The sequence below is a fragment of the Polypterus senegalus genome, chromosome 3 (assembly GCF_016835505.1).
Source record: "Polypterus senegalus isolate Bchr_013 chromosome 3, ASM1683550v1, whole genome shotgun sequence".
NCBI lineage: Eukaryota > Metazoa > Chordata > Cladistia > Polypteriformes > Polypteridae > Polypterus > Polypterus senegalus.
In genome coordinates, this window is record NC_053156.1 from 30,590,432 (window position 1) to 30,608,173 (window position 17,742).

At 38.2% G+C, this 17,742-nt stretch overlaps 1 protein-coding gene across 1 annotated transcript; it reads left to right on the forward strand.

Annotated features, from left to right (window-relative positions):
• The first annotated feature begins 8,199 nt into the window (after positions 1–8,199).
• LOC120526755 (zona pellucida sperm-binding protein 3-like) lies at positions 8,200–12,611 on the forward strand. Its single transcript, XM_039749904.1, has 9 exons — positions 8,200–8,665; positions 8,838–8,953; positions 9,029–9,132; positions 9,209–9,386; positions 9,484–9,604; positions 9,726–9,814; positions 12,091–12,185; positions 12,288–12,404; positions 12,473–12,611. Exons 1-9 carry the CDS (start codon positions 8,240–8,242, stop codon positions 12,583–12,585), a joined length of 1,359 nt encoding a protein of 452 aa, XP_039605838.1. The 5' UTR covers positions 8,200–8,239; the 3' UTR covers positions 12,586–12,611.
• The last annotated feature ends 5,131 nt before the right edge of the window (positions 12,612–17,742 follow it).

Sequence of the window (17,742 nt, forward strand, 5' to 3'; positions counted from 1 at the left end):
TTCGCCCACCCGTCAGTAAGGTAGCTTATGCACAACGTCCGTTGCGGACACTGCATAGCCGCCTCGTGCTCATGACACAAGCATTTAACTTTTGCGAAATTTGTCGCTGTGTTTTTAGCTGTGTTGTTATTTTCTCTTTCTGTTTTATATTCAATATATATTGGCGTAGCCATCACTGCAGTCAGTGCTTTTCTTTCCCCAAGTAACCGATCGCCATACAATCAGCTCTGTAATAGACGTTAAGCCATCTGTAAGCTTAGCGCCGATTCTTCAAAACGTTTAAAGAACATTGAAATATCTTCGTAGTACATGTTTAATTATTCTATCCTTAACGACACTCCCAGTGAAGAGTATAGATTATTTAAATGAAGTTAAAGTTTTATCTGTATAATTTAATAAACATATTTTGCTGAATTTCACCTTATAAATGATATCGTTTCTGTTTCTGAACCGCGAGGTCCGTACAGGAAAGACTTTAAAACATTTTGCAGTGGCTGAGACAGCGTGTCCTTGAAGCTGTATACCGATAATTCTCTTTCCGATCAGCTGCTGCTGTGATTCACTCTCAGATACAGTGATATAAATACTCTGAGTGGTGCAGTGAGAGAAATATTGAAAAAGATGATCCGCTGTGGCAACTCCTAACAAGAGGAGCTGAAAGAAGAAGAAGAAGAAGTGAGAGTAACAACGCTAAAGCAGTCATGGTATTTGGAATACTATGGCTGTTCCCTCTACCATTATATTGTTACAAGTTAATTACAATCAGATGCGTTACACTAATAAGCAATATGCGGTTAGTTTCGGTGTATTTATAAAGCCGCGTCATGAAAATAAGGTGTAACCACACAGGAACAGTAGCACTGCTTTGACACTGGATGCCGCCAGTCTGCAAAACCGAGCGGAGAACTTGCGTATGACAAGGTATGAGATACCGTGGAAAAGTGCGTGGATTTACGCCAAGTGTAGGTTTTATACATCGCGATTTGAACGTGGAAAAGTTCTTATGCAACGTTTCTGTGCGTACGCACCGTTTATACATGAGGCCCCAGGACTCTAAAGACCTGGAACTTTGTCCTTTTGCAAAGATATCGTGAGTGCCACACACCAGCGACCTCATGACCCCTTCATGCTCTCTCAGTCCGTCTACTGACTTCATAGGAAGAGTAACTAGAGACATGAATGTCACTGCCAAGGTAAGTAAACCTCTCGAAAGTCACCAAAAGCTGAAAAACATTTAACAATGTGATTGTGTGAGGTGATATAATTAAATAAATGTTTCACGTGAGGGATGTACTTTATAACATCACAACACTAGGGGCATCAGCCCAGTGTAGCTTGTCAATATCAATTCACATAATTCTTGCAAAAGAAAATTAAAAGTTTTAAATGTCTCTAACTGTCAACCACTCTACTGTACTCTTGATTATCTGAGAAAAAAAAATGTTTATGAAAAATGTACCGCTAACATGTGCTCATGTTGATGATGTCATTTTAATGTAACAGTCAGTGTTGTTGCTTACTAAAAGTAAACTCCTGATAATCCCATTATATTTTATGTTACATAACATAAATGTCACACACGTGTGCTTATGAGTCAACCAAAGATAACAGAAAACACCAATTCCACGCCAGGCCAGGGGGTGGCAGGTTGCACTGAATCTCTCTTTTCTCTCCGCAGACCACACATGAGAAATCCTGCCTGTATTCCATTACGCTCCGAAGACATCACTTCCTGTCCCGGCCGCAAGGACATCACTTCCTTTGAACCACCTGTAAAAATCCTTCATCCTCTATACTTGATCAGTTCTTTTTTGGACTCTAACCTGTACACATTGTAGGTAAACTTAAGCCTTTTGCAGCCAGGGTAACTATACAGGTGGTTGCCTCAATCCTTTGTCATGTGTCCGGCTGTTTATTTCACAATGTCCATTCTCAAATTTAATTAAAACCGGTTCAAGGTCAGGGATAGGGCAGAGCTTAACCTGGCATCCCTAGAAACATGGTAAAAAACAGACCTGGACAGGGCAAAAGTCCATCTCAGGGTCTAGCCACTTCATGCACACACCCACATTGGGGTCAATTCAAAGTCACCAGTTATCTTAAGGTGTATATTTTTCAGAGGAAAACCTAAATAAATGGAGGTTGTGCAAATTCCATGGAGACAATGATCAAGCCCTGGGTTCTAAACCACCATCTTTCTTGCAGCAATCCTGCCAACTGCTCGATCCTGCTGCCAGCTATTAGCTTTTGAACATCTATGTCTAAAACTAGCTGTATTAACTGTCTAAGATGGGTTGAAATCTAAGTAATCAACATAGACCTCAGTGTTAATGTCCACAGTGCACCATGCAATGCATAGCTGAGGAATTTACTTGGACGAATAACACCTCATTACTAATCAAGAAGCCCAGCAGAGACTACACTTACTGAGGTGGCTGAAGCGAGCACATCTTCCCCCTTCCATCTTCACCATGTTCTACAGAGGCACCATTGAGAGTGTCCTGACCAGCTGCATCACTGTCTGGTATGGCAACTGCAACATATCTGACCACAAGCGCCTGCAAAGGATAGTGAAGACAGCAGAGAACATTATTGGGGTGCCTCTCCCTTCACTACAGGACATATTTTACAAATGCAGTGTCTGCAAGGCCTACAGCGTTGTGCAGAACCCCTTACACCCCTCAAATGGACTTTTCACATTTCTGCCATCAAAATGAAGATATTGCAGCATCAGCGCCAGATCTGCCAGGCTGCAGGAGAGTTTTTACCCCCCAGCTGTCAGACTCCTTAACACCAGGCTGCCCCCTGGGATCTTCCACACGGCCTCAACCACCTCTAAAAACAGAACTTTTATACATGTAAGTCACTTTCCTGCAAAGACGAGTGTGCATGTAGAAAAGAACTGAAAATCTCATACTGACCTTTAAGTATTTTGCACACTGTACTTTGACATTTTTTGATATGCTTCTGCTGTGAAACATTCTGACCTGTCATTGTTTACACATGTCTTAAACAGCTATTATAATTTCTGTATTATCTATATCTATTATTTATTTATTATATTACATATTTATTGATTATATTTATGTATCTAGATTGCATAATACCATACATTGCATCAATGTTCATATTGCTTACTATACATCAATATTGCTACTTCTTTGTCTTGTCTTTGCACAATGTCTTGTCTTGTTTGTATTTTAATTTTAAAAATTAATTTTAAATTTTAATTCTATTTTTAATTTAATTTTTATTTTTATTTGCACTTCATGTTGTTACACTGTTGACCCTGAGCTTCGCAATTCTGTCTATCTGTATACCTTGTATATGGTTGAGATGACAATAAAGTTCGCTTTGACTTTGACATTTATATGGCTCTGTTATGTATCATTATGCATAGGATTCATAAAAGAAGGGTTAATGTATGTGATGCCCATCTGTTGGAATGACAAATGCAATACACATGTCTCTGTTATATGGCATTTGGTGTAGGATGTGTAAAAACTGTGTTAATGTTTGTGGTGCACCATCTGTTGGAATGATAAATGCAATGCTTATGTCTCTGTTATTTGATATTAAGATATCCACATAAGCAGTGTTAACATGTGTGATACACAGTCTTTTGGAATGTCAGAGACATAGCAACTGGATGGACAGACAGACGGACACACAAACACTTGCCCTCTTATTAAGGTGGATGAAATGGATGTTTTCTAAAGTATATATGAGGTGTGAGTTAATGAGGTGTGAAATAAATCTGGTGGACTCAGACACCCTATCTGATGCAATAAATGTATTACTAAAATAATTATTATATTAGTTGATTATAACACATTTACAATAGCTTTGGCCTTTATAATTTAAAGAGGAAGAAAATATTTAAATGAGATTTGTGCCCTTTCAGCCCTAAGCAACCCTCTCTTGCACATTGCCCATCCTTTAAACAAAGAAACATTTTCTTCAATATAATAACAGATTAGTTAACTGTTTCAAATTTATCTTATGATAATCAAAAGTTTTTTTTCAAAGACGTATCTGGCATGCTAATTGATAGTGTGCTTGGCATAGTAAATTCCTCATTAGATACGAGGGTCTTCCCAGATTGTGTTGAGACTGCTGTTGTTAAGTTCAAGAAAAATAATCCTGACTCCATTGTTTTTGGCAATTTTAGACCTATTTCTAACCTGCCTTTCTTAAGTAAAATCCTAGAAAAGGCAGTTACTATGCACGTAAATGATCACACATTTCTTGACAAGTTTCAGTCAGGTTTCAGAACAAATCACAGTACAGAAACTGCACTCATTAAAGTAGTAAATGACTTGTGGGTTAATGCAGATAGAGGCTGTTTATCTGTTCTCATCCTCTCATATCCGAGTGCAGCATTTGATACCATTGATCACGATATTCTTATAAATCGCCTTAATCAGTGGGTGGGCCTCTCTGACAGTGTCTTAAATTGATCTGAGTCCCACCTGACAGGCAGAAAATTCTTTGTTAGTTGTGGTAATTGTACTTCGAAGACACATGAAATTCTATATGGTGTTCCACAAGGCTCTATCCTGGGTCCGCTGCTCTTTTTAATCTACATGCTTCCATGAGGTCAGATTATCTCTAGTCATAACGTGAACTGCCACAGCTATGCTGTTGACACCCAACTGTATTTATCAATAGCGCCTGATGACCCCGACTCTCTTGGTTCACTGACCTAATGTCTTACTTGTGTCTCTGAAAGGATGAGTAGTAATTTTCTCAAACTAAATAAGGAGAAAGCAGAAATCTTAGTGATTAGCAAAAATGGATAAAGTGAGGGTATTAGAAATAAACTTGATCCATTAGGCTTAGAAGTCAAGACAGAGGTGAAGAATTTAGGGGTAATTATTGACTCTGCCCTGAAATTTAAATCACATATTAATCAGATTACTAGGACAGCATTTTTTAACTTAAGAAATATAGTAAAAGTTAGACCAAAATCAATATGAATTGCCCTGTCCCCCAAAGCAATCTGATTAGTCAGTTTGGCTTTGGTGATGTGACAAAAGAGGAAGTGTGAGTGTGAAATACATGAGGAGGAGTAAAGGTGGATGCTGAGTGAATCACCTACAAAGATGGAAGGAATGAAAGCAAACTGAAAGAGGGAAAAGTGAGAAGCAGGCCATGTAGGAGATCAAGAGAGATTCAGATACATTTGAATTCAGAGGAAAGGAGCTGAAAGTACACATAGGGCAAGAGATAGTAAATATTTTTTAAATTATTCTATTATGTGAATTTCCCCTTGGGATTAATAAAGTATCTATCTATCTATCTATCTATCTATCTATCTATCTATCTATCTATCTATCTATCTATCTATCTATCTATCTATCTATCTATCTATCTATCTATCTATCTAACTGTCTTTGTCACTTACTATGACTAATACAAGGATAGGTGTCTGTCTTTGTGTCAGTCTGGTTGCTATATCTCTGTCATTGCAAAAGATGACACATCACAAACATTCTTATAAAGTGCACATCATTTGTCATTCCAACAGTTGGCACATCATAAACATTGACACTGCTTTTAGAAATCTAACAATTACCGTATTACAGAGACATGATTGCCTGGTGCACTGCAAACATTAACGTTGAGGTCTATGTTGATTATTTAGATTTCAATCTGTCTTAGACTTGTAGCACAGTTACAGTATAATGAGATAAAACTATTTCAAACTACATAAATGTGTGAAATTTTGTAAGCTTAAAAAACCTATATTACTACTTAAATTTACAAAATGTATGATCCATTAAGAGATGACCTGGTGGTGCAGTGGTATCACTCTTGCCTAACACTGAGGAGATCTGGGTTTGCAACCTGGGAGGGATAGATGATGGTAATTAAAAAATGAAAAAGGAGTACTTTGTGTGGCCAACTTAAAAAGTAGGGCATTTAATGCCAATTATTAAGTACAGTACAAGGTAATTAATAAATAGGGTGAGTTATTTTTTTCTTTACATGTAAAAATATTTTTAAAGTCTGTTAGATCTACTTAATTAAACCAAAGTTTACATAACAAAAAATATGATGCAAACTTTTGTTTAAATTTATTTATTTTTTTTTTTGGCTTACCTGAAACATTTCTTTTTGAGTGTACTGACAGGTTATTCAAAAGGACACGCCAGAGGAAATCAAATGGTGGACCACAAAAAAAAGTAACAAAAACTAAAAACGTTACATGTAACTCAATGAATATCAATATCAATATCTTTACATACATAAAAATAGTAATTTGACTAAATATCATAATGTTAAATTGATTTAGAACAATATTGTATACATAAACAATTGGTGTAATTTGTAAACTTTTACCTTTTTACTTAAATGTGATGTGAAGAAAACATTCTAATTGCATTTTTTATTGTTTTCATGAATCCAAATCAAGATACTTATTGACAATTAAAAAATTTTTATGAGTTTAATTTTACAGACTGGGTGGCACATTGGCACAGTGGGTAGCATTGCTGCCTCATGGTAAGGAGACCTGGGTTCGCTTCCTGGGTCCTCCCTGTGTGGAGTTTGCATGTTCTCCCCGTGTCTGCATGGGTTCCCTCCCACAGTCCAAAGACATGCAGGTTAGGTGCATTGGCGATCCTAAATTGTGTTTGGTGTATGTGTGTGTGTGTGCCCTGCTGTGGGCTGGCACCCTGCCCCGGGTTTGTTTCCTGCCTGGTGCTCTGTGTTGGCTGGGTTTGGCTCCAGTAGACCCCTGTGACCCTGTAGTTAGGATATATCAGGTTGGATAATGGATGGATGGAATTTTACAGACCTGTGTTATTGACATATTTACATCAAATGTAGTCTTAAAAAATACCCTTTATTTGAGATTTTAGTCAATCCATCCCCAAGTACCCGTTTTTTTCATGTCACCAAATCCTACAAACCGAGGAACATTCTTTCCAATCCAGTTAGTAGTTTACTGTTTCAAACTGTCCTGAGGGAGGTTATTTCAGCTCAGGCTGTATATTCTGTATTCAGCATTTTCACCTTAATAGCCTGAAAGGGGTTATTTTAACTTATATATTTTGTATTCATTATTTTCCTGTTTCTACCTTGAGAGAGGTTATTTCAACTTAGACATTTAGTATTTAGTATTTTCCTTTTTCTAGCTTGAGAAAGGATTTTCAACTTAATATCTTGTATTTTGTATTGTCTTGTATCTAGCTTGGTTATTTCTACGTATCCATTTTATATTCAGTATTTTCATATTTCTTGCTTGAAAAGTTATTTCAATATATATTTTATAGATTTGGTATTTCCGTCTTTCTCGCGTGAGATATTTCTTCAATTTACATATTTTATATTCAGTGTTTTTCCTCTTTCTTGCTTAAGATATGTTTTTCAACTTACATTATATTCAGTATTTTACTCTTTCTTACATGAGAGAGGTTATTTAAACATATATTTTGTATTCGGTATTTTCTCTTTATAGCCTGAGAGAGGGTAATTATTTTGTTGTAATTGTTTTTCTCTTCCCAGCTTGAGAGATAATTCCGACGCCTGATAGCGGCTTGTGACAGCAACGCAGTACAAGCTATTGAACTTCAGTGAAGCGGAGCAAAATTCCATCACGCACGTCATATACACCTCAACGAAAAGGTGATCTCTGTCTCTTTGAGGATGTAACTAAAATTTGAATAACGTTCCAACTTTGAAAACGGTTAACCTCATCCCTAAAAGTCACGCCATGCAAATACATTATTTAATTTGTCACAATTACAATAGACGGACAAATTAAAACAAAACGTCAATGAGATTTAATTCATACTGCAACTTTACGTTAAAAACAATTTACGATATTTGCCACGGGATGTGCAGTACAGTTGCGACTCTGAAACAGTTTCGATCATTTTTAATGGTTCGTCTGGCCACCCTAAGCCTAAATGTCAGACTCCTTCCATGGTGTGAACATTCATTTTTATTAAATGAATTATTTGAATGCGTTACTCTTCGAGGGTTTCACAAGGCATGGCTGGCTTAATGTATCTGACTTTTGAGAATATACTTAAAAGAAATAACATGAATTATTTTTAAGCATTGCCTGGGTTTCCGCCCCAGTTTACACGCACATCCTGATTGAGATGCAGCCTGAGCGCTAATTAGGATCCATGTGCGGCCGGCCGAATGCCTCATCACTTGTGTGCTATAAAACGGACGGCTTTGGCCCGCCTCTTGACTAGTTGGTTGGTGAGTAGTCTTGTGCACTATGACGGTCATGGGTATTATCAGACATTGGGTAGTCCTTTTGATTATTTTAGCCGGCGTGGTTCGTTGTTTGAAGTATCATGGCCGTATTTCAGACCCGCAGGCTGTTGACAAACGTGTAGTTAAACCCTTGGGGTTGCAAAAAACAGTACAGTTTAGTGACTTCGGCAGGGGTCGTGGCATCGCATTCAAAGCCCAACCTGCCCCGCAAGGTGCCCGATCGGCTGTTCTAAATACCGTGACTGTAGACTGTGGAGAATCAAATATGGTCGTCTTTGTCATCCCAGACATTTTCGGTAAAGGTATCCTGGTTAACGCTAACGACTTGCGGCTGGGACCCAGTGCTGTACCGCCCTGCCTTCCAGTAGCCAATGCAACTGGCTTTGTCATCACAGCAGGGCTTCAAGACTGTGGAAGCTCTCTTGCGGTCAGTTTTTTTTTTTTAATTTTAATTCATTTATTTATTTTTTTATAAATGTCACGTTGTTAATGCAGTTGTGTGCTCTTTTTAATCGAGCATTCTAGCTACAAAGCATGTTTCTGGCATATACTGGCTAGTTTTTTCAAAATATTCCTATTTTTTGTGTGGGATTTAACAGATGATGACAGATGCCATGGTCTACACTAATCAACTTATTTATGCTCCTTCTCCTTTGCCAAGTGGAATAATAAGGACAAATGGGGCTGTTATCCCCATTGAGTGCACCTATGAGAGGTGAGGTCTTAATTTCTTTTTAATGGTAAGGATGAAACTTCTGAGGAAGGTGTGAATTGTTTCTCTTCCTTGCAGGCAGAAGAATGTCAGTAGCAATGCCTTCCAGCCAACCTGGGTTCCTTTCACCTCCACAATAGCTGCAGGCAGCAATCTGGAATTCTCGCTTCAGCTCATGAGTGGTAAGAATTGGGAAATGTAGCTAAATCAATGAATGATTAAGGATAAATGGTTTTTATATTTTTTTTCCCTCCTCAGCTGATTGGTCCTCCTCTGTGCCACCAACTGTTTACTACCTGGATGACATGGTCAATATTCAGGCATCTGTCATTTCCATGGAGAAAACCCCTGTTATGCTGTTTGTGGACAGCTGTGTAGCAACTCTGTCTCCTGATGCATCCTCTGCTCCCCGTTACATGGTGATTGACTTTAGTGGGTGAGTCTAAGAATTGCTTATGCTCTGCTCTAGATGTAAAGCAGTCTGTTTTCACTGCAGCAGTTAACACAAACAAACCGCTGCTTGTCCTTTCTAGATGCTTGGTAGATGCCTTCTATTCTGGGTCATCTTCTTCCTTTGTTTCACCGAGAATCCAGTCAAACATACTTCAGTTCTCTGTGCAGGCTTTCCGTTTCTATCAAGATTCAAGGAGCTTGGTGAGTTGGATCTGATGGGTCTCATTAGATATGAACTGGCTAAACTAAAAATTTTACCTAGGATGAGGTGTGGGTGGCATTTAATAAAAAAAAAAAAATGGCATCTTGTTTGCTTCCATAGATCTATCTGAGCTGTCATCTTAAGGTCACGCCAGTGGGTGAGAATCCAAATGCTGTGAATAAAGCCTGTTCCTATGATACAACAAATGGGTGAGCATCCTTTTTTAGTGGTTCCCCATGGACAAGCTTGGTGCTAATCCAGGGTCTAGTCCACAAAATTGATTCTGCATGAATCAAACTTGCACCTAAAGGGTATTTGGCTTTACCTTAAAGGTTGGATAACTTGCTTTGGCAACCAAGATAAGAGACTTGTCTATAGGGGTCTCTCCAAAAAGCACTTGTAATTGTCACTTTGTGCTTTCTCTTCAATGGACAGTAGTTTTACAATCTCATTTACATTCAAACACAACAAACATCGGGCTATTGGCAGTTAATGTTAAATCAAAGCTCTTCCAACACCAAGTAGAGGAGAGTAGGTAGCAAGTAAGAAATTCCATACTTTTTTAGGGTGCGCTACAGTGTCTTAAGTTCTGCTTTGATGTCTACTATAGACATTTTAAACTGCCAGCACAAGTCAATTTGATAGGACAATGTGTATTTTACGGTTTTGTAATTTTAAATCTCCCAAACTGTCAAATGAAGTGAGCTGTGAAAGATATTCATAGGAGTCTGGTTACATTAATGGATAGTTGTTGCCTTCAATGCAGGATTATTCGAGATCCCAACACAGATGCCATAGCCTTTCAACATATGGGCAACTTGTTGAAGCCAACTATTTTACAATAAGTCCGCTCAGGTCAATAAATGCCTGACTATTAAACTGTTAGAGGCTTTGGACATATCCACAGGGGTCTTGCTAGGTTTTTATTTAAGGTGCCAAGTGGTATTTAGAGCACCATAGGAGAACAAATTTGCTGGTTCCCAAAACATTGCAAGAATTCCTTCTACGGAATTTGGTATGGATCTGAAGTAACAACATTTGTTTTCTAAATGCAGAATAAAATATAATTTTTTTCTCCCAGGTTAACTAGTTCAAAGCCTCAAGAATCCTCATTACTATGAAATGGTTCTTTCCTTTAACCAGGGGTTGTAACCACACAGTCCAGCAAAATGCTATTAGAGACTTTAATGCAGACTTACCAAAGTTTTAGGTTCATTTACCAGCAATGCCAAATGCTATGGGATTATTTCAATCTTTCAATGCTTCATTAGTTGGGTCTCTTTTTAAATGACACTGACCTGTGACCTTGCATGGTGAACTTGGATGGTTGAGTATTTCTGCCTGTGTCTGACAGGAGATGCAGCTTTCTTTGGTTGCTAAATGTAATTGTTGGCATAGTTTCAAAATTGTTTGCTTGCTACCTGATTGTGCTTCACACTGCTACTGAAACCCTAAAGTTAATGGCCTTCAAACTGGAAACATTTTAAAGTACTTAATATGAATATTGGCAGAATTATGCAATGTATCTTTAGAACTAATGTGCTTTGGCACTTTTTAATAGACTAGCTTAATAATAGTGTAGATAAATAGTGATCTGTACTATTTGGTTTTTTGCTATTCATCCGTTTCATGCTGTCAGATGCTCAATGTACAATTGTACTCCTGTGTCCTTTCAAACCATCCTAGATATTTAATTTTTTTAGATGTAAATTGTCTGAAGTGAGTTAATACAGAATGCTTTTGCATTTGTGGAACGAATTTAATTGCAAAACCAGGGTTATTCAAACCAGACTTCCTCACCAAAGTCTCTAAGTTTGCTTTGAAATTGAAAGCTATACTTCCTATGCAAGCTTAAGTTGCAGTGTTGTGGTGGTGTAACTGGTCATTACTAACTAAAGTGGGGAATAGGAGGCTGAATTCAACTATACATACTGTGTTTTACCCAGAAGTATTTAAAGTGTAGTTCATTAATCTGTTAGTGATGCAGTAAGAAAAAACTTGGCCAAATGTAGTTGACCAAGCTGCATGTGATGCACGCTTCCATTACACACCTAGCCACATTCTCTTCATAAATGCCCTTGGCAGGGATCTGGCCAAATTGGTTTGTGGAGTAGGTTTGATTGCAGAAGTATGGCTTGAAGTAGCTGGAACCTCTCTGCATTCACTGTCCAGTCATTTTACTGTAAGTGACTAGCTCCAGTTATGAGTTACCCTGAATGAAACAAGACTGGGTAATTGTAATGGACTTTAATAGTTTCCACATTTGAGAGCTCTCCCCATGCTCACAGTGGGGCCAATTACTGAATTTGTGAACCACAGTTCTAAACTAAAGCTGTCAATTTAAGGTTCTAGTCTGCACTTTAAGCTCCTCCCTGAATGCTTTGGAAGTTGGGCTGAAATAACCAGAACTTAAATGGGAGAGGTTTGTACTGGGGGACAGATGACAGATTGGTTCTTATGCTTAGTGTGATTTTTGTCTGAAAAGGTGGACACCTGTAGAGGGAGACCCTAGCATCTGCTCTTGCTGTCAGACTCAAAATTGTCCATCTGCAAAAGCTCGTCTTGTGAAAAGAGCAACTGGTGAGTAACTGGATTTTCTATAGCCTCTTAACTGCTTGATGCCTTCCCTGAACTGTTATAATACCCATCTTGTGTTTTGGTCTTGAATGCATTATCTTTTAGAATCTATTGAGGCAGATGCTTCTGTTGGACCATTTTTGATTGAACCAGTCCATCACAAACCCATGTCGAAGAAAAGCTCTCCACTTCAAAGAATTGTAGATGAGCCAAAAAAATCAGGTTAGTGTTTAACATGTCTCATGTTCTAATAACTTTGACTATCTAATCAGATGAGATTTCTTTTGCAGGGTTTTCAGAATCTCCCCTGGCCTTCTTCCTGGTTGGGTCACTGGCATCTGTAGCAGTGGTGTGTCTTGTAGTGGCACTCATAGTTTTGTATGTTAAATGCAAAAGTGAATAGGAAATGATCTGATAATAAACAATTTAAAGAAAGTACTATAGTCTTATTTGCCTAAAGCAACATATTGCTTCTGTCTCGAAGGGTTCTTCGAGTAAGCTAGAGATGGTCTAAGTGGAGACAGTAAGGGTATGAAACTGCCAGGTGACATAAATCTAATGTAATTAACTATGGACTGGCTATGCCTTCCTCCTTGTTTGTATCAAACATGCTTTGCCGAATTCTGGCATCTACAGAACAAAGCAGAAATGAGCAGAATGCCAGACCTGGGTTAGGGCTGGCACATGTGCTCCACTTTAAATGGAGCTAGTGTCTTTATTCATCTCTCTTTTCAGACAATTAAGACCTGATTCATCATGGTTAATATGCGGCCATATATATGGCAGTGCTGAACCTTTTTAAATATTAACAAAAAAAAACTTGCCACAAATGTTAACATTGCTTGGAATGAGTTTATACTTTTTGTTGAATTCTCACGGTCCATCTAAACAAGAATCTAACCTAAACTAAGTATTCCACCAACCATATTTGGTAAGTCTTGAGGAAGCTGGTCTTATTTTGGATGACATTACTTCTGGTTCTGCAGTCTCTGAAGATATCCCTTCTGGTATCCATGACATCACTTCCTCCATCAGCCTTTATAGCCACCATTTTACCACCACCTGTTCTGTGTTGGACTCAGTATTGTGAATAACTCTGCTAAAACTTCAACCTTTTGCAGCCAGGACATATTACACAGGTACCTTCCCCAGATCTTTACAATGTTTGGTTGTTCTGACAGGTGCTCTTTTGTGGCATGAAGCTATACTGCTGCTCACTAATTGCCTGCCATTTTAACATGGGTTCCACTATTTTTCCATAACTTTATGCTGTGGCTCAAGTTTATTCCCCTGTAGTTTCTACAGTTCTGCACATAACATTCTATATCAGAATCTGTACACTTCTCCACTCCTTGGGCATCTCTTTCCAAGATTCCATTAAACCATCTGGACCAACAGCCTTCCCATTCTTTATCCTATTCATAGCAGTCTTTGCTTCCTCCTTGCTACTCCTGTTGCACTTCCTGATTCAGTATCGACTGCATCATCCAGATCTCTCTCCCCATTTGTTAGACTCTCAAAGTACCCTTTCCATCTGCTCAACACTCTCCTTGCTTGTGTTCTTTCCAGCTTTATTTTTTTATCACTCTACTCTGCTGCATGTTTTTCCCACCTTGGTCCCTGTCTAGCCACTTGGTACAGCTCCTTTTCTTCCTCCATTTTTTACCTCTCATGCAACTCATGGTACACCTTTTTCTTTAGCCTTTGCCACCTCTTTTCACTTTGACTCATCTCCTTGTACATTTGTCTACTTTCTGCATCTTTGACTATCCCACTTCACCAACCTCTTCCTCACTATACTCTCCTGTACTTCCCCTTTCCACCACCAGGTTTCCTTTCTATCTAGATGTCAGGCCAAGTACCCTTCTTGCTGTCACCCTTGCTACTTCTGCTGTAGTGCTGTCAGCTATCTGGCAACTCTTCATTCACCCAGTGCTCATCTTAACTTCTCCCTGAACTCAACCTTGCCGTCTTCCTTTTTTCAACTTCCAGTTGATTCTTGGCTTACCCTTATTCTCCCTCTCCTTGATCTCCTACAGACCACCATCCTATGCTGCAGAACTGTGCTTTCCCCTGCCAAACCTTTGCAGTCGTCAATCTCCTTCAGATTGACCATCCTAAATAGGATATAATATACCTGTACAAGAATGGAGGAAGATGCAAACCAGTGGATCACCCTATGTTCCTCCCTCTTCTTAAAATATGTATTCACCACAGCCAGATCTATCCTTTTTTTGCAAAATCCACTATCTGACCACCTTCATTCCTCTCCTTGACACCATACCCACCCATCCTCTTCTCATCCCCTCTGTTCCCTTCACCAACATGTCCATTGAAATCCACTCCACTCACCACTATGTCCTTTGGGTACACTGTCCATCACTTCAACTCACTCCAGAAATCTTTCTTGTCTATTGCACACCCAACTTGTGGTGCACATTAACATTTGTCATCACACCCTCAGTTTCCAGCTTCATAATCATTACTCTGTCTGATGCTATTTTTCACCTCCAAAACACTCTTGACATACTGTTCCTTCAGAATAGCCCCTACCCCATTTCTCCTCCCATCCCCGCCATGATAGAACAATTTGAATCCACCTGACCTTACTCCCCTTCCATTTAGTCTTTTGCACACACAATCATCTGCTAACTCGCCCCTTACCAGTCATACTGCCAACATTCTAAGTTCCTACCCTCTGTTCACTTGCTTTACCTTCCTCCTGCCTCCAGACGCATCTGTCCCCTCTTCTTCTTTTTTTGCCAACAGTAGCCTAATTTTCACCAGTACCCTGTTGGCTAACGATACTGGTGCCGGCTGCTGTTAACCCAAGCCTTGACTGATCTGGTATGGATCTCTCTATTGTCCTTTTGCTGTACTAAACAAAATAAAGCAGAAAATCCAACAAAAAAAAATTAGAAGTTGTATAATTTTAATGGTTCATTAATTGGGGGAAATGTGGGAAAAAGTCTCAAACAGAAGATCAGATGAACATTATGGTAATCTTATTAATTTTAAACAGAAAACTGTTAAATTTACCTTACATTCAACTCCATCTGCCACAAATGTGTCCAAGCACATTGTCTAGTGATTTGTCCAACAGTGGGTTATCTGCCACTCCACCTAGTATGGCATCATCTGCGAATGTAACTCATTGTTTTTTATTTATTTTTTGTCTGGCCTACCTAAGCACAATTTCCCTTGACGTTAACTCTCTATATTTCACAAGAGCATCCTACACTCATGCTGTTTACCAATACACCTGTTCTTGACATATGGCACTTTAAGTACTAGACTTTTTAGACTTTTTGACAATTTTGTTTGATAGGGTTTTGACAAGTTAATGTGTTATCTATGTCAAAATTACACCATTTTTAATGTTTAAAAACGGTCACAAAATACATATGTTGTAAAGTTATATTGTACAAATGTGAATCTTGACCAGTTCGCCGACTTGAATGAAGGGGCCTTATTGAAATACCTCAATCATAGTTAATAATTAAAAATGTAGTTAAAATTTTTGTTGTTTTTGTATTATATGTATTATGTTTATTTTGTAAGTGGGTAACTCAAAGACCACCCCAGGTGACAAATATTCTAGCTATGCCACTGCTGTCAAGCTCTTATTAACTCTGTGGTTAGACATGGAGTTTATTTGCCTTGTGCTCTTTATAAACCTGTGTTTTTCTTTGCAACTTCTTTTTCAGCTCCTTATTTATCCACCACTTAGTTCTCTTTATTCCCTTACTGCTTTAAAATGTTGAGATTAATTTTCTCTGCAACTATATATGAAAATGTTTTTTAACATGCTCTCAGACTGACTCCAGGCTTAAAAGCTTATCCTTGTTAATTTTCTTTAGACTCTGCTGCATCTTATCAAAATTTGCCCAAATAAACTCAAAGTTAACAGTTTTTATTTTTGGATATGTGCTCTACCATATTGGTTATGACAAAATAGTAAATAAACTTTCTTCCTCCCACAATGGTGCTTTAACATACTGTATTATAACCAGTCAATGAATACGTGTAAATACTCCTGTTCGTGGGCCCCAATAATTTGTGAGGATAGCCCAGTTAATATTTGGGTAATTAAAGCCCAAATTAACTATCATATCCCTTTCTAAAACACTCTGTAAAACTATGATGTGGCTCATCATCTAAGAGTACATACAATCAAATTCTATTTAGTTGAATGGCAACCACTCTTCCTTTTCTGTTTCGCCTGTCTTCCTTAAAAATTTGTCTACGGTTCTCTGTGAGAAGGAAAATTTCCTAATGGTTTTGCAAAATTTACTCTTAAAAAGTTTCCAACTTTGTCCCTGTGTTCTTCATGAACTCATTTTAAAGAAACAGCCTTGGTCCACTGTACTAATTTCCTTCATAATTTTAAAAACTTCACTGATGTCACCTCTTAATCTTCTTTTGCTAAAATTGAGAAGGCTCACTCTTCTTATCTTTCCTCATAATTCATCCCCTGTGGCCCTGGAATCGGCCTAGTCGCTCTTTTCTGGACTTTTTCTAGCTCTTTTATGTCATTTTTGTAGCCTGGAAATCAAAACTGCACACAGGACTCCAGATGAGGCCTCAACTCTGCTTTATAAAGCTTGAGCAGAACCTCCTGTGACTTGTACTCCACACATCAAGGCGCTATATAACCTGCCATTCTGTTAGCCTTCTTAATGACTTCTGAACACTGCCTGCCAGTTGATAGTGTTGAGTCCACTATGACTCCTAAATCCTCATAAGGTGTACTCTCAATTTTCAGACCTCCCATTGTGTATTCAAGCCTAACATTTCTACTTCCTATGTGCAATACTTCACATTTACTTACATTACATTTCATCTGCCACAAATCTACCCAAGCCTGTATACTGTCCATGTTCCTCTGCAATGATTCAATGGATTCCAGATTATCTGCCAATCCACCTATTTTGGTATCATCTGCTAACTTAGCCAGCTAGTTTATTATATTCCTATCCAATCAACACACTGCCCATGTTCTAAACCTTAGCAAGTTGTTTCTTTCAGTTCAAAGCAAAATATTTATTCCTCAGTTTGTACTGGACCAATTGAGAGTTCAGAAAATACATGAGCTAAATGCAACATAAGAAATTTGACAAACCAGAGAAAACCTTTTGGTCCATCTGTGACAGACCCAAGGCAATGATTCAACTGATTTTACATGATACAGTGTTCATGATAAATTAGAAAAGATAGACAGAATTTTATTTATCCCCAGTGGGGAATTTGGATTTTTACAGAAGCTCTTTAAATACTTAAATAGAGAGATAAATGAATATCTATCTATCTATTTTTTTACTATGGTCTGAACAGACAACTGCATGACTAAAATGGAAGAAATTAGAAGAAAAAAAGAAAACTTACTTGCCGCTCACTGTCACGGGGCTGACAGTGGTATAGTGGTTAACTTAACTATGTTAAGGTTCCAGAGCTCTATTTTCATTTTTTCTGCCAATCACTTGCCAGAAATGAAAAACATAACATCTGGTTGTTTAATGAGGTGCTAATGCTTTTTGATATGAGAAATGCTATACTACTT

Bases quoted from the DNA above. Each gene is read 5' to 3' on its own strand.
- LOC120526755 (XM_039749904.1), top strand. From the start codon at position 8,240: ATGACGGTCATGGGTATTATCAGACATTGGGTAGTCCTTTTGATTATT. The intron at 8,954-9,028 runs GTGAGGTCTTAA...TCTTCCTTGCAG, and splicing joins ATTGAGTGCACCTATGAGAG to GCAGAAGAATGTCAGTAGCA. The intron at 9,133-9,208 runs GTAAGAATTGGG...TTCCCTCCTCAG, and splicing joins CTCGCTTCAGCTCATGAGTG to CTGATTGGTCCTCCTCTGTG.